The 25757-nt window shown below is 53.3% G+C and overlaps 3 protein-coding genes across 22 annotated transcripts in view; 2 read left to right on the top strand and 1 right to left on the bottom strand.

The window, feature by feature from the left end:
• Positions 1–315: 315 nt before the first annotated feature.
• Positions 316–7127, top strand: LOC107973630 (tubulin alpha-3 chain). The gene is made up of 5 exons (NM_001328304.2): positions 316–401; positions 2362–2584; positions 3506–3654; positions 4266–4946; positions 6744–7127. Exons 1-5 carry the CDS (start codon positions 399–401, stop codon positions 7038–7040), a joined length of 1353 nt encoding a protein of 450 aa, NP_001315233.2. The 5' UTR covers positions 316–398; the 3' UTR covers positions 7041–7127.
• A 1042-nt stretch (positions 7128–8169) lies between these two features.
• LOC749210 (mitotic-spindle organizing protein 2B) lies at positions 8170–16728 on the bottom strand. 2 transcript variants are annotated; one of them, XM_054679733.1, is made up of 4 exons: positions 16384–16728; positions 16056–16204; positions 14904–15083; positions 8170–8414 (listed from the first exon to the last, which is right to left on the bottom strand). In XM_054679733.1, exons 1-4 carry the CDS (start codon positions 16704–16706, stop codon positions 8257–8259), a joined length of 810 nt encoding a protein of 269 aa, XP_054535708.1. In that variant the 5' UTR covers positions 16707–16728; the 3' UTR covers positions 8170–8256. The 2 variants fall into 2 exon arrangements, with proteins under 2 accessions (XP_054535708.1, XP_054535709.1); XM_054679734.1 differs by lacking the exon at positions 14904–15083.
• Positions 16729–17023: 295 nt separating this feature from the next.
• LOC104004656 (sphingomyelin phosphodiesterase 4) overlaps positions 17024–25757 on the top strand; it is a 28653-nt gene continuing 19919 nt past the window's right edge. For 3 of the 19 annotated variants that reach the window (XM_054679729.2, XM_063790417.1, XM_054679718.2), the window contains exons 1-7: positions 17024–17315; positions 21101–21184; positions 22759–22845; positions 24091–24233; positions 24393–24468; positions 24849–24957; positions 25067–25119. In XM_054679729.2, the coding sequence (XP_054535704.1) occupies positions 21146–21184; positions 22759–22845; positions 24091–24233; positions 24393–24468; positions 24849–24957; positions 25067–25119 (507 nt within the window). In that variant the 5' untranslated portion in view covers positions 17024–17315; positions 21101–21145. Of the gene's footprint in view, positions 17316–17347; positions 17550–21100; positions 21185–22758; positions 22846–24090; positions 24238–24392; positions 24469–24848; positions 24958–25066; positions 25120–25243; positions 25396–25757 lie in introns of those variants that run through there. The other 16 variants (XM_063790422.1, XM_054679724.2, XM_063790421.1 and 13 more) reach the window with 13 other exon arrangements.

Raw genomic sequence — 25757 nt, 5'->3', positions numbered from 1 at the left:
AGCAGGCCTGGGGCAATCAGGGAGGGGCAGTGGCACACTGGGAGCAAGGCAATGTTCCCCGACCCACAGAGGCAGCGCAGTAGCTGTTCCAACCCTGGTCAGAAGACACCCCGGAAATGCCTCAGCAACCGCGCAGCGTTTGATGACCCCGCTGCCTTCCCGCCAATCCTACATCCAATCAGAGAGCGTCCCCAGTACACATGTTGAGCAATGGCCAATCAGAACTGGGATCCAGCCCTCAGCCCGCCTCCCAGGATCTCCAAGCCAATGGCGGCCTGGCACCGGCGGGCCAATCCCGTGCAGCGCGCACGGGGCGGAGGTTGCAGTTGGGCGCTCAGCAGCTGTGGCAGCCGGTTGACGTCTGGAAGTAGCGTTGGGCTGAAGCAGCGGAGTTCGCCATGGTAAGACCCGGGTCACTCCCGCCCCGCTGATGCCCAGGCAGACGAAGTTGGCCTCGGGTGGACAGAGGGACGTTGTTGCGGGCCTGGGCGCTGACAGGAGGCCAGAGAAGGACGCAGGGTCTAGTGCGGGACAGGAGGACACGGGATCGTTTCCTGGATCTTTGGGTCCCAGAGCAGGGACGGCGGCTTTTGTTTTAGATGAAGCTGCCGGCCTTTAGTGAACGGGAGCATTGACGGTGTCCCGTCCCCCAGAGAGCAAATAGTGGCGTCGCCTCCTGAAGACGGGAGGGCGCTGCTCCCACTTCACACGTCTTTGTGCTACTGGAAACAACTGAGGAGCCCCAGGAGCCTTCGCTGACGGGGGTTGGGGCTGTGGACATTGGTCAGATGAGGAATTAAGGCTCAGACGCTGCTGCAACATTGCCTCGTTCACCTAAAGGCAACCGTTAGGCCAGGCGCGGCGGCTCACGCCTGGAATCCCAGCCCTTGGGGAGGTGGAGGCGGGCGGATCACCTGATGTCTGGAGTTCAAGATCAGCCTGACCAGCATGGCGGAACCCGGTCTCTACAAAAAAATACAAAAATTACCCGGGCATGGTGATGCGAGTCTGTGGTTCCAGCTACTCGGGAGGCTGAGGTGGGAGGATCAACCGAGCCTGGAACTTTGAGGCTGCAGTGAGTCGTGATGGCGCCACTGCACTCCAGCCTGGGCCACAGAGACCCTGCCTCAAAAAACACAAACAAAAAAAGCAGCCTATTAACATAGCAGATTCCCAAGTCCCAAGTCTGAATAGCTGTGGTTTGTCAGTTATCCTTTTTTTCCTTTCTTTTTCTTTCTTTTTTTTGTTTGAGACATCACTCAACAAATGCTGTGTTGCCCAGGCTGGAGCACAGTTGCAGGATCACGGCTCCCTGCAGCCTTGAACCCCTGGCTTCCAGCAGCCCTCCCACCTCAGCCTTCCGAGTAGCTGGTACTACAGGTGTGTGCCACCACACCTGGCTAATTTGTAAATTTTTCATAGGGACAGGGACTCACTATGTTACCCAGGCTGGTCTCAAACTGGTCCCAAGTGATCCTCTCACCTCAGCCTTCTAAAGTGCTGGGATTATAGGAATGAGCCACCACACCCAGCTTGGCAGGGTTTAAAGAAACCACCAAAGGACAGTGCAGTGTCCCAGCACTGATGACGTCTGGGAGCCATTACAGGCTTCAAGGGGTAGAGAGAGGGAGTGGTTACAAGAAATTGGGAGGGTAGTTTTATGAAGAGGGCAGCCTGCCAAAAGTGTGGCCTTGAGAGGGATTCAGGTCACCCACAGCAGTTGAGCAGGAAGGGGCCAAGGAGGGAGTACCCTGGCACTGCTTTCCTCCAGCCCCCCAGTATCCCACTGCTGCCTGCCATTGACCAAACCAGCAAGAAGCCAGAGGGCGAGGAAGGCCTCTGATGCTGTTCTCAAGGGTCAGCCTTCGAGAGCACAGAGCAGGTGGTGAATGATGGACGGGGTAGATCTGGGGGGCAGAGAGACACACACTGAGCACCTGGGCTTGGACCATGGTGACCTGGGACCTACTCTCTATTTCCTTACCCAACCCGACTACCTTATCCTTTGATCAGGACATAATCAAAAACTGCTACATATTCTTCAGAGAATTACTGTGACGGGCTATAATGTGGGGTTGATTATTGACATTACATGGCTTCCAAGTTTTAAAATAACCTAAGTTTTGTGTAGGGGCAAACAGGTTCTAGGGCTACCTCTAGAACTTACTAGCTAGTATGGTTTACAGCAATTAGTTTTCACAGCGACAAAGGGATCAGTCACTAACCCTCCTAGGAAATATCGATTGTGAAAGCGCCAGATACTGAAGCACTATATAAATATTAAATTAGAATATTTTGCATGCCATATAGTTTCAAGTTGCCTTGAAATGAATGGGTTCACTTTTATGTTCCTGTTCACAGCGCGAGTGTATCTCTATCCACGTGGGGCAGGCGGGTGTCCAGATCGGCAATGCCTGCTGGGAACTGTACTGCCTTGAACATGGAATTCAGCCCGATGGCCAAATGCCAAGTGATAAAACCATTGGTGGCGGGGACGACTCCTTCAACACGTTCTTCAGTGAGACTGGAGCTGGCAAACACGTGCCCAGAGCAGTGTTTGTGGACCTGGAGCCCACTGTGGTCGGTAGGTGCCTGGGCACTGGATGGCAGCTTTCCTGAGAGGGTGGGAGAGCATTGGTAAAGCCCCGTGTGGGCTCCTTTGAATCCTCCTGCTGAAAGGATGGGATAGACAGGCATATGCCCATGGCATTGTTAGGAGAGAAACTGAAAGGTTCGTAATGAAAGTGTCTGTGAGACTCGGCTCCTAATTTAGGAAAACCTGACCTACAGGGAAAAGCTGCTTTGCCAGCAGTAAGATGGGCTGTGAAGAGATTCCCTTGTGCGTGCCTCAGCCCTGCTCAGGTGGCCCTGCCTGCAGGGTGCAGTGGCATTGGTTCCCTCCCGAATGCTGTGCATTCTCTTATGCTGGTGCATGAGAGTCTTGACCTGCGTCTTAGGCATAGAAGGTAAGTACAGAACAGTCATTTGCTTCCTTCAGATTCGCAGCCTGAGGTAGTTTCCAAGGAGAGCTACAAAGAGGCAGCACCTTTCAGTGGCCCCCCAGGAGATGACAGCATCACCTGAAAGCCTGTGGGACCCAGGTCATCCAGGGTGCCCTGATGGGACTGCCCTGCAGAAGTCACACTGACCTGGTGACTGCCCAGGTTGTAAGAGTTTCTAACTTACAGCCTTTGATGTAGCTACACGTAGGAAAGAATTATGTACCTGCGTAGGAGTGCAAGAGCTTATTTCCTTTCACTGGGAACTGGTTGTGCTGACATTTATACAACAAGCTGAGTTTAACTTTGTAGAGTCATAAATTGCATATGCAGTTTGGTTATCACACAGAGACATTTTCTACCAGACACTGCCACTGTTGACCTATGACATGTAGGTCATGTACTTTGAACAGCATGTGCTCTGTAGAAGTGAACACTCCTGGAATGTGTCCATCTTGGTGAGTACAGGCCTTAAAAATTCACAGCACACACTGTCTCTTTTGCAGATGAAGTGCGCACAGGGACCTACAGGCAGCTCTTCCACCCGGAGCAGCTGATCACCGGGAAGGAAGATGCAGCCAATAATTACGCCAGGGGCCATTACACCATCGGCAAGGAGATTGTTGACCTAGTCCTGGACCGGATCCGCAAACTGGTAAGAAGAGAAGGTTTCATGTGGCCATTGTCTTGCATGGGAGAGGTAGTTCTTGGAATGTGAAAGGAAGTCATTTTATCAACACTTAGACCAGCATCTTGGCCGGGCGCGGTGGCTCACACATGTAATCCCAGCACTTTGGGAGGCTAAAGCGGGTGGATTACCTGAGGTCAGGAGTTTGAGACCAGCCTGGCCTACATGGTGAAACTCTATGTCTACTAAAAATATAAAAATTAGCTGGGTGTGGTGGCACACACCTGTCCTCCCAGCTACTTGAGAGGCTGAGGCAGGAGAATTGCTTGAACCCGGAAGGCGGAGGTTGCAATGAGCTGAGATTGCACCACTGCACTCTAGCCTGGGAAACAGAGCAAGATTCCGTCTCAAACAAACAAACAAAAACTTAGACCAGCATCTTGAGTCCTACTGAGTCTGCAATGGTGATTTGTCCGTAGATCTTTGCTTTTCTTTGCTTCAAAGTGTACTGCGTGTTTATTATGGATGATTTGAATCCATATCAACTCTTTAGAAGCAAAGAGAAGCGGCCCTGGCTTGTTGGAGGTTGGTGGTGTGGCTTCCACGGGCATTGGCTCACGTTGTCTGGTTTCTCTCAGGCGGATCTGTGCACAGGACTGCAGGGCTTCCTCATCTTCCACAGCTTTGGGGGCGGCACTGGCTCTGGGTTCGCATCTCTGCTCATGGAGCGGCTCTCAGTGGATTACGGCAAGAAGTCCAAGCTAGAGTTTGCCATTTACCCAGCCCCCCAGGTCTCCACAGCCGTGGTGGAGCCCTACAACTCCATCCTGACCACCCACACGACCCTGGAACATTCTGACTGTGCCTTCATGGTCGACAATGAAGCCATCTATGACATATGTCGGCGCAACCTGGACATTGAACGTCCCACGTACACCAACCTCAATCGCCTGATTGGGCAGATCGTGTCCTCCATCACGGCCTCCCTGCGATTCGATGGGGCCCTGAATGTGGACTTGACGGAATTCCAGACCAACCTCGTGCCGTACCCCCGCATCCACTTCCCCCTGGCCACCTACGCCCCAGTCATCTCAGCCGAGAAGGCCTACCATGAGCAGCTGTCTGTGGCCGAGATCACCAATGCCTGCTTCGAGCCAGCCAATCAGATGGTCAAGTGTGACCCCCGCCATGGCAAGTACATGGCCTGCTGCATGTTGTACAGGGGGGACGTGGTCCCCAAAGACGTCAACGCGGCCATCGCCACCATTAAGACCAAGCGCACTATCCAGTTTGTGGATTGGTGCCCGACTGGATTTAAGGTATGACTGGGTGATGTGGAGGCCTTTCAGCAAGCAGCAGATGCACAAAATAACACTGGCCCTGAAGGCCCACGTCCTTTGGGGAGATTATCCCTGTTCCATGGGCTAGGCATGTGGGCATAAATTAGTGAACCAGAGTTGATAATTGATTCAGTGGATTTTTTTTTTTTTTGAGACAGTCTTGCTCTGTCAACCAGGCTGGAATGCAGTGGTGCGATCTCAGCTAACTGCAATCTCTGCCTCCCGGGTTCAATCAATTCTCTGGCCTCACCCTCCCAAGTAGCTGGGATTACAGGTACCCGCTACCACGCCCGGCTAATTTTTGTATTTTTAGTAGAGATGGGGTTTCACCATGTTGGCCAGGTTGGTCTTGAACTCCTGACCTCAGGTGATCTGCCTGCCTCAGCCTCCCAAAGTGCTGGGATTACAGTCGTGAGCCACTGCACCCAGCTCAGTGATGTCTTTTGAACTCTCTTTCTGAGTCATCACACTATATATCTGTGGTGAGCTTTATTTATTTATTTATTTAGTTTTTGAGACAGGGTCTCGCTTTGTCCCCCAGGCTGGAGTATAGTAGTGTGATCTTGGCTCACTGCAACCTCTGCCTCCCAGGCTCCAGCGATTCTCTCACCTCAGCCTCCCAAGCAGCTGGGACCACAGACATGCACCACCATGCCCGGGTAATTTTTTTTTTTTTTTGAGACAGAGTCTTGCTCTGTCACCCAGGTTGGAATGCAGTGGCGTGATCTCGACTCAATGCAACCTCCACCTCCCGGGCTCAAGCAGTTCTCTGCCTCAGCCTCCCAAGTAGCTGGGATTACAGGCACCTGCCACCACGCCTGGCTAATTTTTGTATTTTTAGTAGAGATGGGATTTTGCCATGTTGGCCAGGCTGGTCTGGAACTCCTGGCCTCAGGTGATCCACCCGCCTTAGCCGCCCAAGTGCTGGATTACAGGCACAAGCCACTGCACCCAGCTAATATTTGTATTTTTAGTAGAGATGGGATTTTGCCATGTTAGCCAGGCTGGTCTCAAACCCCTGGCCTCACGTGATCTGCCCGCCTGTCTCCCAAAGTGCTGGGGTCACAGGCTTGAGCCACCACACCTGGCCTGATGTTGTCATTTATAGAACAAGTTTGCTGATCCCTGCTCTAGTTGACCCTGTGCACTGCTGCCAGGACCTCAGGTCATGCTATTCCCGAGTTCTGAAACTTGGAATGCTTCCCCTTTGGTTACCACCTTGGAATGTCACCCCCTACTTAGGCAGGCACATGGACCACTTTGACCACTTCCTGCTGCTGTGGTAACAGCATTCATATGACTCTTGACCCAGGATCTGCTACCTTTGCATATCCACAGTGGCTTGTTTTGTGGGTCAGAAGTGGGTATGATGTTCCTTGTGATAGCATGGGCAAGAGTTGTGTACTCTGAATCTATCTGGGTGGAAGAAGTTTAGCTACAGAATTTAATTGTAATCTACAAAGAAGACAAGCAGCATACATTTTCAGAGGGAAGACTGTCTTCACCTGGGCACCTATCACATGTCACAGGTACTAGGACACAGCCCTTTAGGTAGCTTGGGATCCCACCAGGGTGGCTACCTCCAAGGTTCCTTTCTCTATTCCTCGTCTGGAACTATCACCCTGCCTGGTGCAGAGAAGGGCTTAGTGATGTTTGTGAGGTGAACTGAGCATTCTCCGTGTCACCTACAGGGTGTCTTCTGTTTGAGGAAAAGTAGCTACCATTTCTAGGTTTGATATAAGCTTCACGGACTGCTTTCTTTCCCTTCTCTGGCAGGTGGGCATTAACTACCAGCCCCCCACAGTGGTCCCCGGGGGAGACCTGGCCAAGGTGCAGCGGGCTGTGTGCATGCTGAGCAACACCACGGCCATTGCGGAGGCCTGGGCCCGCCTGGACCATAAGTTCGATCTCATGTATGCCAAGCGGGCCTTTGTGCACTGGTACGTGGGCGAAGGCATGGAAGAGGGAGAGTTCTCTGAGGCCCGCGAGGACCTGGCAGCTCTAGAGAAGGATTATGAAGAGGTGGGTGTGGATTCCGTGGAAGCTGAGGCTGAAGAAGGCGAAGAATACTGATGGGAGGGTGTGGTGGGTTCTCCCCTGCCACCCCCGGGATGGCTGCTTCCAAGTTGTTTGCAATTAAAGGTTCTGTATAAAAACCAAGACCTCTGTGTGTCGTGCAGCTTAGCTCTGCCTACAGGAGCTAGTGGGACCCCAGAGCCTGCATGGACAGCGGTGGGGTGCCAGCCTGCCCTGCTGGCGTGGGGTTGGGTGCAGCAGGTCTGTACATAAGCAGCTGCCACAGAAGTAACCTGACCAGGGGAAAACAGTGTTTCTTCAAAGCCAGGCGTTCAATGTATAGATTTCCTAAATTCTAGGAAAGCAGAGTCAGGGTTTTCAACTGAATCTGTGATTTTTCGGGCTTCTTTATTGATGGGTCATGCTGGCTAAAAGGGAGACTAGAAGTGTTGGAGGTCTGTGGATGGGGCTTGTCCATGAAGTCTCTAAAGCTGTGGGTCAAATGTGTAAGGTCAGGACATTTTAGAGGGGGAAAGAATATTAACCGAGTTCCGCACAGCATTCGTGACCCACAGAAGGTTACAACACACCCATGCTGACCCCAGTGCTCCACGGTAACCTGGAAGGCAGCGTTCGCCCTCTGTGCACACACACAGCCACCCTGTCCCTCAGCACTGTCAACAGTCTTGGTAGAAAACCTCCCATGAGGTGGGAGATCGAGACCATCCTAGCTAACATGGTGAAACCCCGTCTCTACTAAAAATACAACAAAACTAGCCGGGCGTGGTGGTGGGCACCTGTAGGCCCAGCTACTTGGGAGGCTGAGGCAGGAGAATGGCATGAACCCGGAGGCGGAGCTTGTAGTGAGCCAAGATCGCACTACTGCACTCCAGCTTGGGTGACAGAGCAAGACTTCGTTTCAGAAAAAAACAAAACAAAACAAAACAAAAAAACCTCCCACATTTCACTCCAAGTGAAGCTTGTTGATGTCTATTTATAAAAGACCTGGCAATCCAGACACCTTTTCTCAGAACCCAAATCAGGTTCAGGAAGTTGACCCATGGTGAAGGGACCTGGTTAGTTCACTGTGGCACAACCAGGACCAGCACAGAAACTTCATTCTAAGTGTGCCTTAATATGAAAAAAAAAAAAAGAAAACGGTAGAGAGCATCTGACCTGGACCCTCTGCATCTCAGAAAGGTTTATTATCAACTGAAGGAGGTAACACGTAGCCTTTGCTGGGGACAAAGATGTGACAAGTCTCTGCGCCATCCTAGGTGCTGCCCTGCATAGGGCTCTTCCCAGGCCCGCCCCCCTTGGGCAGCCTGGTAGCGCTGGGCTGCCGTGGCATCCTCTGGCTGGATCCCTCGCGGCTGCTGCGTTCCGCCAGGGCCAATGCTCCCCCGAGGGCAGCGCTGCCTTTATTTCTCCCTAAGGAGACACAGAGCACAATGATTAGGAATGGACGTGCCCTGTAAATGCAGCACCTGCTGTACTCGTGCTCCTTGGCCAACATTTGTGTCTACACATTTCCATCAAAGTCGCTTCAGCTAGAGGCCCTGCATCAGCCTCAAGTCCTGAGACTCAGAACCACTAAAGACAGGTCACATCCCAGAAGCCCTTCGCAGTGTGCAGGGGACCCTTTTGGATGTGTCCTAGGAGCGAAGCCACGCAAGGAGCACACTGCCACGGGAACATTTTGAAAGGACACATGCCACGGGCCCATTTAGGGAAAGGTAGGTGTGCTGGTCCACACCTAGCCTGGTCAGCAAACCTAGTCTGCCCTGATGGTGCCATCAGCGGCAGCAGCAGCAGGGACGCGCTGCCTCATCCTCAAGGTGTGTTCATGCTGGACTGCACATCTGAGCTGCCCCAGATGGTGACAGGCAGGAAGTACTGCAGTCACCAAGTCCTGGAATTGGGTTTCTGATTTTGATTTTGGTAGCTCTTTCATTGTTTCCTACCTACCTGAGTGTTCTGCAGTGGTCAAGCCTCTTGCTTTCGGGTTTAGCTGCCAGATTCCATGACAGGGTTCCTGCCACAGTCTGAATGCTTGAGACTTTCCTTCTGACCACCAGAGGCTCTCTTGGATGAAGACCACTGGTTCAGAGTTTCTTTGATTTGCAATTTGCTTACTTTACTCTTTAAGATAGCCAAGAAAAATCTGGAACCACACTTGGGCCAGAGCTTTATTTTAATGGGATGGATTTCCCTGGACTCAGGGTGTTGACAGCATCGGCAAGACTGAGAGGACCCTCCAAGGTACAAACGTGCCCGGGTAGCAGGCTTGCCCGTGGGGTCACAGCCCCCCATGCGGAGTGCCTTGGCCAGGGCTCTCCCCTGCTCTGGCCTGGTGGGGTCTGGCCCGTGGGCTCTAAACAGGGCATGTGTCCCCTGCCTGACTCAGTGTTGGGTCCCCCATTTCATCCCCCCAGCGTTTCCTTTGTCCTGACTGAGGAAGTGCCTTGACCACTCCAACCTAATCAGCTACATGTTCCCCCTGCAGGCTCAAACCCTGGCTGGGGCTTGCATGTTCCCAGACACTGATACACGTTTAGGTTGTTGCCTGGAACACTGAAAGATCTGACATGTTGCTAAGCACGTGGAAACTGGTCCCACCCCAGCCAAATTCCTTGCACCCTCATAGAAACTCCACACCCCACCCCCTCAGTGCGGTGTGCCTAGGCACAACCTCTTTCCTGGCTGTCCCTCGTGAGGGCACGCTGCAGCCCCCTCTGTATGTAAGCTCCCTAACAAATGCTTTGGACTGACCTCCCTGGCATTAAGTGTTTCTTCCTTTGGAATCCCAACTGGCTCTCATCTTGGAAAGGTTTGGGGCAGTCTCTTGCGGGAACTCCCCTGCCATCACTTTTAGGGTGACTCCAGACAAGGGTTCAGCCAACAGAACACCCAGCCTCAATCCTGGTCCTTCCCTGGCCTCTTATCAAGTGTAGTCAAATACCCTGCAAAGGGAAACTGGATTCCTGGAGAAAAGATGCAACCGGGTGTCTAGGGATCCATTAGGTCATTTGTTTCACCATCTGTCACCCTGAACAAGCAGAGACTCCTGTGTCTGAGATGCCGTGGACCCCCGCTCTTCCAGAGGTACCTCCAGCTCCCTTTCTATGCTAATACCACAAAATTCTCCCCATACCCTGCAGGGATAGGACGGCCCTCCTTATGAGTTTCCGGGGAGTTCTTCCTCAGAGAATGAGATCTTTGCTCATTCTTGCCTGGTGGTGGTGAGGGTTACAGTGGTGTCATGCTGGGAACTCTGTCAGCTTGTCACACTTGACTCAACAAAGATGGAGTCAGGGTTGCCCTGAGCCAAGGAGGAGCGCAGTCAGGAACACTTGGTGGGTGATGATTGGCCACCTCAGCCCAGCAGTGACTCGTGAAAAAGGCACAAAGCAGACAATGGCCACCACGCATCTCTTGTGGTACAAACTGCCATAATTCTAGTCCCCACTGACTGGTCAAGGGGCAAGGATTCTGTCTTCCATGAGCAGACGGGCCCCGCCACCCTGCAGCAGCTCCCACACTGAGCCAGCATCCTCCTCTGAGGCCACAGTCCCTCCGCAGGCCAGGCCAGACAGAGTCAGATCTTCTGTAGCCGCAGCCTAATCTGGGTGCTTAGGTGCCCATGCGCTCTCAGCTCCCCACAGCACACGGCATGGCAGGCCGCAGACCTAGGCCTGACTCAGAGTCGGCTTCCCTTCAGCTTGCTGCCATCTGAGCTTCCTCTCCTCCCCTCAGTAGTGACCCAGTCCCTTCTGGAAACAAGGATGAGAGCAAAGCAGAAAAGAGCAAATAATGCTTTTTTTTTTTTTTTAGAGTGGTGGGGGAGGGGGATTTAGAGACTGAGTCTTGCTCTGTCACCTGGGCTAGAGCACAGTGATGCAATTACAGTTCATTGCTGCCCGGAGCCCATGGCCTCGAGGGATCTTCCTGCCTCAGCCTCGATGTAGCTGGGACTACAAGCATGGGGCCACACCTGGCTAATAATGCTTATCTTTAAATCTGACAGGGTTGACAAACCCTGGAAATGTGAAACCAACATAACTGTAAGCCATAACTGATATTAAGAAAATCCTGGAAATCTTCAGGAATTGCGTGCTCTCGGGGCTAGTGGGGAGCCCTGTTCAGGCTTCCTCACTTTATGAAGGATGAGAAGGCCCAGAATAGAATGGCCTGCAGTGCCTTGCAGTGGCAAAACCAGCTTTGCTTAGCCCTGCTCCCTCAGGAGGGGCTACTGAGTCAGACGGGCTAGACAGTGGGATTGAACCAAGTGTGGCTGCAGGTTGGGGTGTGAGGGCGGGGTGACTGATGCCCCTACGCCTGGTCCCTGGAGGGCCCTCCTAAACGCCAAAGATAGTCAATGACCATTGAATGTTAAAAACAGCCTGGCTCAGCAGGGGTCAGTGGCTCATGCCTGTAATTCCAGTGCTTTGGGAGGCCAAGGTGGGAGGATCCTTTGAGGCCAGGAGCTAGAGACCAGCTGGGACAACATAGTGAGACCTCCATCTCCACAAAAAATTTAAAAATTAGCCAGGTGTGGTAGTGTGCACCTGTAGTCCCAGCTACTCAAGAGGAGGTGGGAGGATTGCCTGAGCCCAAGAGGTTGAGACTGCAATGAGCTATGAGTGTGCCACTGCACTCCAGCCTGGGTGACAGAGCAAGACTGTCTAAAAAATAAATAAATAAAAAGTAAAAGAAAATGCAGAATTAGCTCAAATACTTTAATCTAAAATATCCAACGTATTATTTCAATATGTAGTCAGTACATAAGTTATTCATAAGATGTTGCATTCACCTTTGTTCTTTTTCTTGTTTCTTTGTAGAAATGGGTGGGGTCTTGCTATTTTGCCCAGGCTGGTCTCAAACTCTGAGCTTCAAGTGATGCTCCTGCCTCAGCCTCCCAAAATGTTGGGATTACAGGTGTGAACCAATGCCCAGCCTCATTCACTTTGGGGTTTTTTGTTTATTTTTGAGACAGGGTCTCACTCTCTCACCCAGGCTGGAGTGCAGTGGTGCAGTCACAGCTCACTGCAACCTCAACCTCCCAGGCTCAAGCAATCCTCCAACCTCAGCCTCACAAGTAGTTGGAACTACAGATGTGTGCCACCATGCCCTGCTAATTTTTGTGTGTTTTGTAGAGATTGGGTCTCCCTGTGTTGCCCTGGCTAGTCCTGAACTGCTGAGCTCAAGAGATCCAGCAGCCTCGGCCTCCCAAGGTGTGGTGGGTTTTTTGCATTCCCTTTTGTACCGGTCCTTTGGCATCTGCTGTGCATACCACACGCAGTGCAATGACCACGCCAGCCATGTGTGGCTCGAGGTTCCTGTAATCAGGCAGCACAGCTCAGGTGAGACTCACGGCTTCCACACTCCAAACGTCATCTTACACGCATGCTCTGGACAACTTTAAAAACGTATAGTTTCCCTAAACTTAAGTATAATGCTTGACTGAATTTATTTTTCCCTCAATGACTCCAGACTCTTACCAAGACAAGCATCGCCCCTCTGTGCTTCTAGGGTTTTCTATTTCCCCTTCCCTGTGGGTATGAGTGAATCTGGTGGTGGTTGTCCCCACAGGCCGTCTGGATGGCTGGGGGACAGGCATCCAGAGGACCCAGGGTGCCTGCTGCGGCTCACAGAGGCAAGCTCGAGAGGGCCTGGCCCACAGCCTGGAGAACTCCACACCCGAGTCCTGTGGGAAACCTATGGCCTCCATGCCCCCCAGCCAGATCACTCCGACAACCCCCCTGCCATCTGGGGTGGCAGAATCCTCCACCCCAGATTCTGCCATTACCAGGGCAGCTGGAGCTCTGTGTGGTCAGATGCTGTAATATGTGGGCCTCAGAGAGCTCTCAGCATTCCATCTGTGGCCTCTGCCTCTCACTCAGCAACACAAGTCTGCCCCATTTCCCTCCACCTCCTCCTCAGGTTCCACTCTATCCCCACGGGGCCTCGGTGCCCTCATGTCATGGCTTTCTGCCACCCAGCCTACAGGACCTGGGCTATGCTTCCAGGACACAGCCCTCGAGAAACAAATGACCCTGAGGGGCCCAGCACTCCAGGCCACTCCTGTCCTCGGGTAAATTCTCTTGGAGCCCCCATTCGCTCACACGGCACCCCCTAATCCTCCCGGCCCCTCTATGCCTGCATTTCCAGTGCCACAACCCCCATATACATCTTGACTGTGCCCCCCACCTGCCTCCTCCTGCCCTGGGCCTACCAGCACCTGGACAGCACTCTGCCTCTCCCACGCCCTCCCACTGCCCCAGCTCACACCTGTGGGGCTCTGCCGACCCTTCCTGCTCCACCCTGTGTAACCCTTGCTGCTCTCTGGGCTCTGAAGCCTCCTCCCAACTACATTGCTAGCGGTTTTTCTTTTCTTTTTTTTTTTTGAGACAGGGTCTTGCTCTGTTGCCCAGGCTGAAGTCCAGTCACAAGCTCTTGGCTCACTGCAACATCCCCCTCAGGCTCAGGCAATCCTCCACCTCAGCCTCCCAAGTAGCTGGGACTACAGATGGGTGCCACCACCACGCCCGCCTGGCTAGTTTTTTTTTTTTTTTTTTGAGACGGAGTCTCGCTCTGTCGCCCAGGCTGGAGTGCAGTGGCGCGATCTCGGCTCACTGTAAGCTCCACCTCCCAGGTTCACGCCATTCTCCTGCCTCAGCCTCCCAAGTAGCTGGGACTAAAGGCACCTGCCACCATGCCTGGCTAATTTTTTTTGTATTTTTAGTAGAGACGGGGTTTCACCATGATAGCCAGGATGGTCTCGATCTCCTGACCTCGAGATCCGCCCACCTCAGCCTCCCAAAGTGCTGGGATTACAGGCGTGAGCCACCGCGCTGGGCCCTGCCTGGCTAGTTTTTGTATTTTTTGTAGAGATGGGGTCTTGCTATGTTGCCCAGGCTGATCTTGAACTCCTGAGCTCAAGGGATCCACCTGCCTTGACTTCCCAAAGTGCTGGGATTACAGGTGTGAGCCACCACACTGGTCTTGCTGGTGGTTTTCCTCACTGCCTCTCACTGGACTGAGTGTGATCATCTCACTTCCCTGCCATGCCCTCTGCCCTGAGAGCTAGGCCTGGCACCCAGAGCCCTGAGTGAGTGCTGAGTGAGCAGCAACGTCTCCTGGAGTGACAAGGACTCTGCTCCCAGTTTCTCCCTCCTGCTGGACACTTGCCCCTCAATTGCTCATCTCAGCCTACAGTCCATACACCCCTACTCCAGGCCTGTCCTTCAGGCCCTCTCCACCCTCTCTTGGGCCTGAGCTCTGGGTGGCAGGGAGGTGGCCGCTGTCAGGAGGCGCATGCAGGAGGCGCGACCAAAGACCCCTGGGCTCTCATAGGCCCCTGGCTCTGGGCCCCTGATCACACCTGGTGACACCTGGAAAGTGTCCCAACTCAGGAGTGAGGCGGGCAAGGGGGCTGAGTGCTGGAGTGTGGCCATGGGACCAGCACATGGCATCTGTGTGGCACTGCCCAGGAGACTCTGGGAAGGTGGGAGTCTCTGTTTCAGCCTCCAGACTTCCTGTCCAGGTAGGGGACAACTTCTAAGAGGCCAAGGTGTTTGTCACGCCTGGGGCTGTGCTCTCCAGCAGAGCACACTGCACCCGGCCGGCTGTCTTACCCTGGAGAGGGGCTCTTTACACTCACCACTAGCTCGCCTCTGGGGTGTGGGGGTGTCGGTCCTGTCCCCGGATGCCAGCCCGACTGTGGGGTCTAGACACTGCCACACCATGTCTCTAAGAAACCGAGTCAGAAATAGTGCCCTGTGGCTAAGCGGCAGGGCAGTGGTGGCCTGCATGATCCTGCCCTTGCAGCTCAAAGCTGCTTGGGCCTCTTGGGGCCATGCAGTTTCCACGAAAACAAGGGAGAGCACCAACCCCCAGAGATAAGCCAATAAACGCAACCTGCAAAAGGAGAGAACAGGCAGCAAGAGAGGCGGAGGGAACCCGGGGGGCCTGGAGAGAGAGGCGAGTGTGTGGCAGCTGGGCTGCGGAGCAGAACCGGAGAGGCCGCAGGCTGCGGGCTGGAGGAAAACGAGGGCCTTGCAGGGGGGCTACTGTTCCTGGCAGAGAGAAAGGAGGCCTCTGGAGGTCAGAGAGAGACACAAAGAGAGCAGACAGAGCGAGGGTCAGTGAAGAGGCCAGCATGCAGGTGCCCTCTTGGGTCAGCGGGCGTGGGTGCCCAGGCCCTGGCACTCCCCCCATGAAGGCAGCCTGCTCTCTACGCCTTCTCAGGATGCCTGTGCGGGTCTCCTCGTGCTTCCAGGCAGGGAGCCAGCTCTGGGCCTCCTTCCATTGGCCTGGGAGGTTGTGCTGCATTTCAGGGAGAGCCATCGGGAGCAGAAGCAACATGCGGAGAGGATGAGCAAGGACAGAGGCTCCACCATGACACTCTCAGTCCCAGCATCTCCTCAGCCCAGTCACCACACTGGAGAGGGAGGAGGCCCTTCAGACCCCGCAGGCCTCTGCACCCTGGGAGTTCCGCGTCTGACTCTCTTCCTGCAATCATCAGAGGCAGGAACTGGGCCCAGGTGGGGTAAAGGCAGGAAGACCTCTGCCTGCCCTGCTCCCTGGGCACTTCCCTGGATGCTGTATACCACAGGACAGAGATCGAGACTGTCTTTTGAAAAACATTTAGAGACAAGATCTCACCCTGTCACCCAGACTGGTCTCAAACTCGTGGCCTCAAAGGATCCTCCCGCCGTAGGGTCCCAAAGATTATAGGCGTGAGCCACGGCGCCCAGCCCCAAACCGTCTTGATTCCCGACTTTTAGGATGAAGGCCTGAGTGAAGAGGTGGGGAGGAGCTAAGCGGAGGAGCCCTACCCAGCCTGGACCACCCTGGGGCACGCACTCTGCGTCCACCTGACCTGGACGTGCCTCCTAAGGCTGGCAGCGAAGCCCAGGAGCAGAGCCCACGGATGGGCCCTGCAGGTGCTGGGCCTAGACCGACAGACAGGCCTGGCCACTCAGGGCCACGCCGCCGCTGTGCCGCGCCTGCCCCCTCCCCGCCCGCCACCCCCGCCACTGGGGCAGGGACAGCGGGCCCAGCTCTGACCTCGGGTCTCGGGCACGCTCGACGTGGGCAGAGACACGGCCGCAGGGTCCTGGGGCTCGCTCGCTAGCCTCTGCCCGGCACACATGGACTTCAGCATCTGGAAGACGGCGAGGGGGGCCACGTTCAGCTTCAGCAGGTCCACCAGGATCCCAGCGGGGACAGACGCGGGGCCGGTGAGCCCTCTCCGCCCGGCGCGGCCACCTCCCTGAAGACCGGACAAGGACGGGGGCGGGGGCGGGGGCTCCTCCTGACCAGCGGGCCGGGCGTACCCGGAGAGCAGAGGTCGGGGGTGTCTGGCGAGCATGCGGCCCCCACCCGCCCCGCTCACTTGAACACGTCGGGGTCGATACCGCCGCCCGCCGCCTGAGCCAGCTCGTACAGCTCCATCTCCTCGGTGCTCAGCACCTTCTTCCGCCGCAGCGCCAGCTTCTGCCGGGCCGCCTCCAGCCCCGGGGGCGCCGCCGACCCCGGCCCAGGCCCTACGCCCTGCGCCGCCATCCCCGCGGCCCGCCGAAAGGTGCGCCCCGCCCCGCCGCGCCCCCTAGCGGATGCGCCCACCGCCCTCTCCCTGCAGCGCCAGCGTCTGGCCTCCCGGGCTGCCCTGGCGGGAGCGGCGGGAGCGCGGGGACGGGGCCGCCTCCGCGGCGTCATTGGAGCCCAACAGTTAGTGGGCGCTCACGGTGGCTGAGCGGCGCGCTAGGCGTCGGGAGTGGCATGGCGGACTGCAGGGGCCAGCTGCTTGGCGGTCAGGGCGTCCCTGATAGACTTGCATTGGTCGTGCTCGCTTAGGTGGCAGCACCCAGCCCAGTACCAGGCATACATTGGGCGCTCAGTCAATACCTGTTTCAAGAAAGCGTGCCATTTTCTGGTCCGCACCGGTGCACCACTAGGGGTCGCTTTTCGGGGGTCGGGGGGGTGGGGGGCACTAATCAACAACCCTGCTTACGCGCACGCGCATTCCTTGCTAGGGAGAAAGTGCGTGAGCCCTACCTTGGGGCGCCAGAGGCCGCCACAACGCAGGCGCATTCAGCTAAGGACCACTCCCTCCCCCCGCACTCCTGCCTAGCCATTTCCCCTCCACGGCCGGCCGGCCTTCTTCGCTTTGCGCACTTGCCTTTTGAGGTAACGGCCCAAAGAGGTAGAAGCGCTTTTCCCGCCCGGCCGCGGGGCGTGGCTCTGCGCGCAGCTTGATGACGTTTTGGCGCGGTGGCGGAATGGCGGCTTCCACCTCTGAGGCGGGCGACGCTATGGGTCCCACAGGTGAGTGGCGCGGGACGCGCGCGTGAGACGGTCCGGCGCCCTGGGGGCTTCCCCGAGCCCCTGCCGAGGCCATCTCCGTTCCTCCGCGAGCCCCAGGACTCGGGCGGCCCGGCGGCTCTGCCCAGGCCGGGCAGGCTGGGGAGTGGAGGGCCCCGGCTGAGTCTTCCTGCCACCCCTCTGGGCCATGCCTTTGTGCCACCTTCCCGCGCGGCTCGTACACTCTGTTCCGGTCCGGTAGGTGTTCGTTGAAGGTTACCCGTCGTTGAAGGAATTGAGGGAAGGAGAGTTTTGTGTCGAAGTTGAGCCTTGGGCTCAACAGGCGGTGTGGGAGGAAGAGCCGGGTGTGGGTCCCAGCTCGACCCTTCCCCTGTGTGCTCCACTTCTCCGAGCCTTGGTTTCGGAGGCTCCCGAAGCCCAATTCGCAGGAGAGTTGGGACCAAGTGGGCGCGTGCTGTTAAGGGAGGTTTTGGCATGACAGAATTTGCTTGGAATGATTGGCGTTGCCCAAGGGCTGTCGCTGTCAGAAAAACAAAACAAAACGAAACAAAAAAACAAACGGGTCCGAAGCAGCTCCTGGAGAAAATAGGTGTTGGAGAGTCGCGACGAAGTGGACTCTAGGTGCATGGCACGCAGAGACCTGTGACGGGGGAGGGTGGCCATGGCAGGGTCAGAGAACAGGGGTGTGGGAGACACCTTTTGGGAGTTCTCGGGTTTGAATTTCCTCTCTTTGAAAGTTCCTAGAAATTCCTCTGGGCCTCATTCTTTCAGTCGCTGCCCATGAAAGCTTTTACTGAGCAGAGATGCTCTCCCCTTCATCATCTCTAGAGCTCCGCACTTACCCAGCAGTCCACAGTTTAATGCTGCTTTGATCATTTTGCAGTAGTGCAGTGTTTTCTTGACCAAGTGCCTTAGGACTGAGGCGTTTTTCTTTAACACTGCAATTGATAGCTAGGTTAAGAATTGAGGCCGGGAGCGGTGGCTCACGCCTGTAATCCCAGCACTTTGGGAGGCTGAGGCGGGCGGATCACGAGGTCAGGATATCTAGACCATCCTGGCTAACATGTGAAACCCACTCTACTAAAAATACAAAAGACAATTAGCCAGGCGTGGTGGCCGGCGCCTGTAGTCCCAGCTACTCGGGAGGCTGAGGCAGGAGAATGGCGTGAACCCAAGCGGAGCTTGCAGTGAGCCAAGATAGCACCACTGGACTCCAGCCTGGGCGACAGAGTGAGACTCCGTCTCAAAAAAAAAAAAAAAAAAAAAAAAAAAAAAAAAAAAAAAATTGAAAAAACTTGGGAGATGTTCCTATTGCCAAGTGGCAGAGAGGCAGAGATTCCTGTCTCCTCTCACTCTACAACTGCCTACATGGCGTCTTTACACCCAGCCTCTCTTCCTCCACAGACTGCCAGGTGCCACCCCAGTGCTGTTACTTGTGCAGTGGGCAGAGCTGGGCCAGGAAAACTGTAACTAGGCCACCAGTGGGACTTGGCAGACTTCCTGTCTGTGAAGTCTAGGTCTGAGCATTTTTTATTTTTGACCTGGGTGAGCTGAGAGGTAGGAATCTGGAAAGCTGATCTTAGTTTTCTTTCCTTTTTTTCTTTTATTTTTCTTCCATTTTTTGAGACAGAGTTTCCCTCTGTCACCCCGGCTAGAGTGCAATGGTGTGATCTTGGCTCACTGCAACCTCCGCCTCCTGGGCTCAAGCATTTCTCATGCCTCAGCCTCCCGAGTCGCTGGGACTACAGGTGCCCGCCACCACACCCAGCTAATTTTTGTATTTTTAGTAGAGATGGGGTTTTGCCTTGTTGGCCACACTGGTCTCGAACTCCTGGCCTCAAGTGATCTGCCCACCGTGGCCTCCCAAAGTGCTGGGATTACAGGTGTGAGCCATGGCGCCCGGCCTTTGATCCTAGTTTTCTGATGGCTTATTCAAAGGCTCCCTTGGCAGAGCTTGCTCTTCCCCTCTGTTCATTGCATAGTGCACGGGTAATATGGAGGGGATTTGCCCCTGTCTCAGTTTTGTGAGGCGGTCTTTGTATTGGAATCTTGGTTCTGCCACTTACTAGCTGGGTGGGGGTAAGTGAGTTATCCCATTTCTGCCTCTCCTTCATCATCTGTACTGACCTGCAGTCATAGTACATCTGTACCCATCGGGTTGTTGTGAGGTTGGTTTTTCTATTCTTGTATGACAAACTTAGCAGTTTAAACCAGCACCCTTTTATTATCTCATAGTTATGTGTGCAGAAGTCCAGGCAAGCTCAGCTGTGCATTACAAGATTAAAATCAAGGTGTTGGCAGCTTTGCTCTTATCTGAAAACTCCAGGGAAGAAGCTGCTTCCAGGTTTATTTAGGTTGCTGGCAGAATCCAGTTCCTTGGAGTTGTAGAACTAAGGTCTTTGTTTCCTTGCTGGCTGTCAGCTGGGGACTACTCTGTAACTTAAGGTCCACTAACTTAGGACTCTAATTGGATGTGCAAAATGCCTTCACAGCAGTACCTAGATGAGTATTTGATTGAACAAACAGGGGTCGGGAATCTTGGGCTGCTATCTTTAGAATTCTGCCTACCACTGAGGATTAAATGAGGAGATATATAGAGAGCATTTAGAGCGAGTCCTGGTATATAACAAATGCTGTACAAGCATTACCAGGGATTCAGTACCACAAACTTGGCTCTGAAGCTGGCCACTATGGGCTGCAGGAGAACAGTGTTTCTTTTTTTTTTTTTTGAGACAGAGTCTTGCTCAGCCTTCTAGGCTGGAGTGTAGTAGCGTGATCTCAGCTCACTGCAACCACCTTCTCCTGGGTTCAAGGGATTCTCGGGTCTCAGCCTCCTGAGTAGCTGGGATTATAGGCACCCACCCTCATGTCCGGCTAATTTTTGTATTTTGGTAGAGACGGGGTTTTACCATGTTGGCCAGGCTGGTCTTGAACTCCTGACCTCAGGTGATCCTCCTGCCTCAGCCTCCCAAAGTACTAGGATTACAGGCAGGAGCCACCGTGCCCGGTTGAGAACAGCATTTGTATAAAAGATGGGAATTGCTGGCCGGGCGTGGTGGCTCACGCCTGTAATCCCACATTTTGGGAGGCTGAGGCGGATAAATCACTTGAGTCTGGGAGTTCAAGAGCAGTCTGAGCAACATGATGAAACCCCCATCTTTACAAAAAGTACAAAAATTAGCTGGGCTTGGTGATGTTTGCCTGTAGTTCCCGCTACTTGAGAGGCTGACGCAGGAGAATCACTTGAGCTCAGGAGTTTGAGGTTGCAATGAGCTATGATCGCACCACTGTACTGCAGCCTGAGTGAGCAAGCAAGACCCTGTCTCTAATCAATAAGTAAGACATGAGAATTGGCAATGTAATGTGTGTTGCGAATTGGTAATGTAATGTGTGATATTCTCCTGGGCATTGTGAAACTATGTAATATTTTGTTAGGGCCAGGTGCAGTGGCTCACACCTGTAACCCTAACACTTAGGAGGCCAAGGCAGGAGGATCAGTGGAGGCCAGGATCCTGGGCATCACAGCCTGACAAACTAGCCTGGGCAACATAGCAAGACCCTGTCTCTAAAAAAAAAGGAAAATTAGCCAGGCATAGTGGCATGTGCCTGTACTCAGGAGACTGAGGTGTGAGGATTGCTTGAACCCAGGAGTTTGAGGTTGCAGTGAGCTATGATCGTGCTGCCGCATGCCAGCCTGGGCAACAGAACGAGACCCTGTCTCTAAAGAAAAATATAAAAAGATTCTGCTGTGTTGCAGATGTTGAGATTTTGTCTTTGTTTTTCCACAGTGGTTTGGTAAGAAGGCCATTTTCAACTCTCCACTGGAGGCTGCTATGGCGTTCCCTCACCTGCAGCAGCCCAGCTTTCTACTGGTAAATATCAGCTGCTTGCATGAGTGTCAGTGTGGCCATAGTTCTGTAGCTGTGGGACTTGAGTGTTCTTCCCATTGACTTGAAGAACTCTGTAGTGGTTGTTTTTTAGGGGCATGTGATGGAAACAATGGCAGACTCCTTAACTTGACTGTGCCTCCTTATTACTACAGGACCTTGGGGTTACTCAACCTCTGGGCTCTGGGTTTTCTCATACAAGACAAGTTCATTCAAATTCTATTTTCTCTACTTCCCAAGGGTACGAGGGGGAGGAGCAAGTGAGAAGGATGTATATCAGAATGTTCATAACTTGTAAATTCTTAAATAGATACGAAGCATTCTAATAATCAGTCATAACTGTCATCAGTGAAAAATGGAGACACTGTTGTGCGGGGGGCTGCTAGGTTGCACTTTAAGTATTAAACATGATGCTGAGAACTGGGTGCAGTGGCTCATGCCTGGAGTTCCAGCTACTGAGGAGACTGAGGCAGGAGGATTACTTGAGCCCAAGAGTTTGAGACCAGCCTGGGCAACATAGTAAAGACTCAAAAAGGAAAAAAAAAATGATACTGAGAGGTGAGAAGTTAGATATAAGGCAAGTATTGGTGATGAAAGTTCCTAATTTTAGTTCTTAGGAGGTGTTTTTGTAAACATTTATGTGGAAGGACATTCTTCCTCAGTGCACCCCACTAGAGTCAACAGGTCTGGCCCATGGCCAGACAGCTCAGGTCTCCATCTCTGTCTCAATCACTGTGAAATCCACCGTCGTTTGGAGGTAGACAAGGCCTTAGATATCCTTTGGCAAAGCTCTCTAGGTTGAAATTCTAGCTGTTTCTCCTGATCTTAATCCATTCGCACAGATGCCCTTTTTCTCCTTGTAGTCAGGGTGCTTTCCTCACATCCCACGACTAGGTAGATTTCATTAGTCCTTGTCCTGAGTCTTTTCTGGCCTCTCCATTGCCGTCATGATTAGTGTCTACTTGGCTGAAGCGGTCTATAATTTTTGTCTGCCCTGTGTTTTAAGATCATTGGTTTAGTAGGTTCAGTGTCTATTGAATAAAGGACAGCTCGTTTAAGAGAGCTTCTGCCATAGCCGTGATGTTGTTGGGCGTTCTTACTGATGATCACAACGGTGTAATCACGGTGGTCCATCAGGCTGGAAATTTCCAGTTGATGCGTACAAACTCAGTGGTACTCTGTGGTTTGTGAGGGGTGCCCTTACACAATCAAGATCCTCTTCTGGCTCTGGGGCTGACTCTGGGACCAGCCCCTACTTATGGATTGGTAGAAGTCAATCCTGTTCTGATCATGTGCAGCACTCTGAGGGGGTACTGGGAAACAAGGCTGATAGTTCCTGGTCCAGAGAGCATAGAACTACAGCCTCTCCTAGGAGTACTCTTTGGGCCACTGACACACATGAGGGGCTGGGGAACCAGGCCAGTGGTTATGGGTCTGACTCATAACCTATTGCTTGGATTTCTGTTTGACTCAAGCCACAGTTTGACTCAAGCCAGAGTATCACTAAAAGCTGCAGAGTGAATGTCCTCATGAGTTTTTTGCTTTGTTCTGTTTTCTAGGCTAGCCTGAAAGCTGACTCTATAAATAAGCCCTTTGCACAGCAGTGCCAAGACTTGATTAAAGTCATTGAGGACTTTCCAGCAAAGGTATAGCTCTGCTAATGTCTCTCTTTGGAGCATGTCTTATACATTCGTTAAAGAACTTTATTATAATTCCTAATTTCCCTCCCCACCCCAACCCTGAGCACTGCCTGGCACAGAGGCCTGGCCATTATCATGACCATTATGTTTACGGACACATTTAAACATGTGAACTTGTAGATCAGGGGTTCTTAGCCACAGGTGCTCTGTCCCTCAAGGGACACTTGGCAATGTCAGAGACATTTTTGGTTGTCACATCTGGAGGTAGATGGGGAGTGTGTGCTACTGACATCTAGGAAGTAGAGGCCAGGGTTGCTGGAAACATTCTGCAAAGCACAGGACAGCTCCCTGCAACAAAGAAGTATCTAGCCCAAAACGTCAATAGCACCAAGGTTCAGAAACCCTAACGTAAATACTAAAAATATGTATTTAAATCACACCTGGAATTGTCAAGCCCAGGAAGCTGGCCTAGAGAAGGAGTTAATACCAAATGGCAATAGGTCAGTTAGGTTTCAGGGGCTTCACTCTGGAAAGGATGTTGCTTTCCTTTCTGATAGAGCATCCTTCAAGTCAGAAGTTTCCATCACTTTTTAAAGAATCTTTTTTTGTGGTGGCTCATGCCTGTAATCTCAACACTTTGGGAGGCCGAGGTGGGAGGATCACTTAAGCCCAGGAGCTCAAAACCAGTCTAGGCAACATACTGAGAACCTATCTCTACAAGAAATTTAAAAATTAGCTGAGTGTAGTGGTGTGTGCCTATAGTCCCAGCTACTCAGGAAGCTGAGGTGGGAGGATTGCTCGAGCCCAGGAAGTCAAGGCTGCAGTGAGCCATAATTGCATCACTGCACTCCAGCCAGGGCAACAGAGTGAGACCCTGTCTCAAAAAATATGTATTTCATGTATTTTTTATTTTATATTTTTTAATTTTCTTCATTGTTTATGTTTATTTATTTCTCTTAATTTAGTCTTCTATCACACACAAAAAATGTATTTTGATTGGAGGCTGACTTAGCTGGCCCAAGCCTAAAGCAACACTGCTTGGTATGCCATGTACCCCATTGGAAGAACCCAAAGCTGCTCTTGTCGTTGGCACCATGGCACCAGGGTTCCTTTGGGTGCAGGGTTGATCTCGTAGGTCTCAGCCAGGGAGTGGCCTCCTCAGAAGGAGCTGGGCAGCAGGTGGTGCAGGACTAGAGCCGGGGCAGTAGTGGGTGCTGGTCCTGCCCGCGGCCTCACCACACATTGTTTCAGGAGCTGCACACCATCTTCCCATGGCTGGTAGAGAGCATTTTCGGCAGCCTAGATGGTGTCCTCGTTGGCTGGAACCTCAGCTGCTTACAGGGGCGTGTGAATCCTGTGGAGTACAGCATCGTGATGGAATTTCTTGACCCTGGGTAGGTAGGTTGGTCACCGGAGAGAGGCTGGGTGATTCCTCATGGTGATTCCACCTTTAAACCACTCTCTGAATTTCTTAAGATTAAGAAACAATCAAAGCAAGATAATTCGCAGTTCATTTGCCCTGTTTTTGTTTGTTTGTTCAATTTCATGTTCAGTGGCCCAATGATGAAGTTGGTTTATAAGCTTCAAGCTGAAGACTGTAAATTTGACTTTCCTGTCTCCTACCTGCCTGTAAGTAAACCACAGTGACAGGAGTGGTGCTCGGGGCAGTGGGCCTTGCACAGCCCTGTGGTGATGGGCAATCTCCTTTAGTCCTCTGAGGGCAAATTGAGGAGCGATTTGTTCTGGGGATATGAGAGGCAAAGGAAATGGGTATTGCATGGCTGCTACCCTTGCTGTCTGCAGCTCTTTATGAGATGGTAGGAGAAGTTCTAAGCAAAGACTCTTGTTCAGGCACTGCTCAGAGGCAGGGCACTGTCCCCACAGGTGGGTTCTGTGTTTGGGTCTCTTCCCCAGCAGCCTTCCCAAAGTGCTGCCGTGCATGTGGGGCACTGCGTATCGGGCACTACGCGCCAGCACCTGCCCACAAGCCTCACTGCCTCTCTCTGCAGGGTCCTGTGAAGGCGTCCATCCAGGAATGCATCCTCCCTGACAGTCCTCTGTACCACAACAAGGTCCAGTTCACCCCTACTGGGGGCCTTGGTCTGAACCTGGCCCTGAGTATCCTTTGGTGGCCCTGAGGTAGGGAGGCTGTGGGTGGCCCAGCACTTGACACTGAGCAGGGGGTGGCTCATCAACCCTGCGTGTTTGCCCCTGACGCTGCTCTCAGATCCGTTCGAGTATTACATATTCTTCTTTGCCTTGAGCCTCATCACTCAGAAGGTAGGGAAGGGATGCCTTTTGCTGGGAGAGGTGGGGCCACGGCCCAGGGCTTCCCTGCACTTGTTGGTGCTTGGTGGCCTGGCAGTGTCCAGAGCCCACGCTAACAACTAGCTTGGTTTTCCAGCCACTCCCTGTGTCCCTCCACGTCCGTACTTCAGACTGTGCCTATTTCATCCTGGTGGACAGGTACCTGTCATGGTTCCTGCCCACCGAAGGCAGTGTGCCCCCACCACTCTCCTCCAGCCCAGGGGGGACCAGCCCCTCACCACCTCCTAGGTAAGGCTGCCCTTTGTTAAGACCTGGCCCTTCCATAAGGGAGTGGCCTGGTCACTTGCATCGCCCACGGGGACAATGTTGCCACCCTTTGTCCAGGGTTCCCCAATTTTTCTTATGCCTCATTCCCCATCCCCAGCTGTCTTAGCACAGACTGGAGGGTGGGGTGTGGAGGGCAATCTGTCCTTAGTGTTCAGTGTCTTTGGCCATCACTGAAGCTATCAGGTCCCTGGAGGCCTCCACGGCCTGCATGGCAATGGGCTGTGTTGTGTGTGGAGCAGCCCTCCCCACAGGCGGTGTCTGAGGCAGTGAGCAGGGTGGAAAGGTTGTCCTATGAGCAAAAAAAATGGAAATCTCTATGGGCC

Source organism: Pan troglodytes, chromosome 13 (assembly GCF_028858775.2).
Source record: "Pan troglodytes isolate AG18354 chromosome 13, NHGRI_mPanTro3-v2.0_pri, whole genome shotgun sequence".
In the NCBI taxonomy this organism is placed as follows: domain Eukaryota; kingdom Metazoa; phylum Chordata; class Mammalia; order Primates; family Hominidae; genus Pan; species Pan troglodytes.
The sequence above is the reverse complement of the archived record's forward strand: the minus strand, read 5'-3'. Positions and strand labels throughout refer to the sequence as shown.

What these genes read in the sequence shown, in the direction of transcription:
- LOC107973630 (NM_001328304.2), top strand. An exon ending in CCTGGAGCCCACTGTGGTCG is followed by an intron (nt 2,585 to 3,505) that starts GTAGGTGCCTGG and finishes TCTCTTTTGCAG; the next exon opens with ATGAAGTGCGCACAGGGACC. An exon ending in TGGACCGGATCCGCAAACTG is followed by an intron (nt 3,655 to 4,265) that starts GTAAGAAGAGAA and finishes GGTTTCTCTCAG; the next exon opens with GCGGATCTGTGCACAGGACT.
- LOC749210 (XM_054679733.1), bottom strand. Translation starts at nt 16,706, where the DNA reads ATGACGCCGCGGAGGCGGCCCCGTCCCCGCGCTCCCGCCGCTCCCGCC. An exon ending in ATCGACCCCGACGTGTTCAA is followed by an intron (nt 16,205 to 16,383) that starts GTGAGCGGGGCG and finishes TGTCCCCGCTGG; the next exon opens with GATCCTGGTGGACCTGCTGA. An exon ending in GAGCGTGCCCGAGACCCGAG is followed by an intron (nt 15,084 to 16,055) that starts GTCAGAGCTGGG and finishes TCTGACCTCCAG; the next exon opens with AGGCCTCCTTTCTCTCTGCC.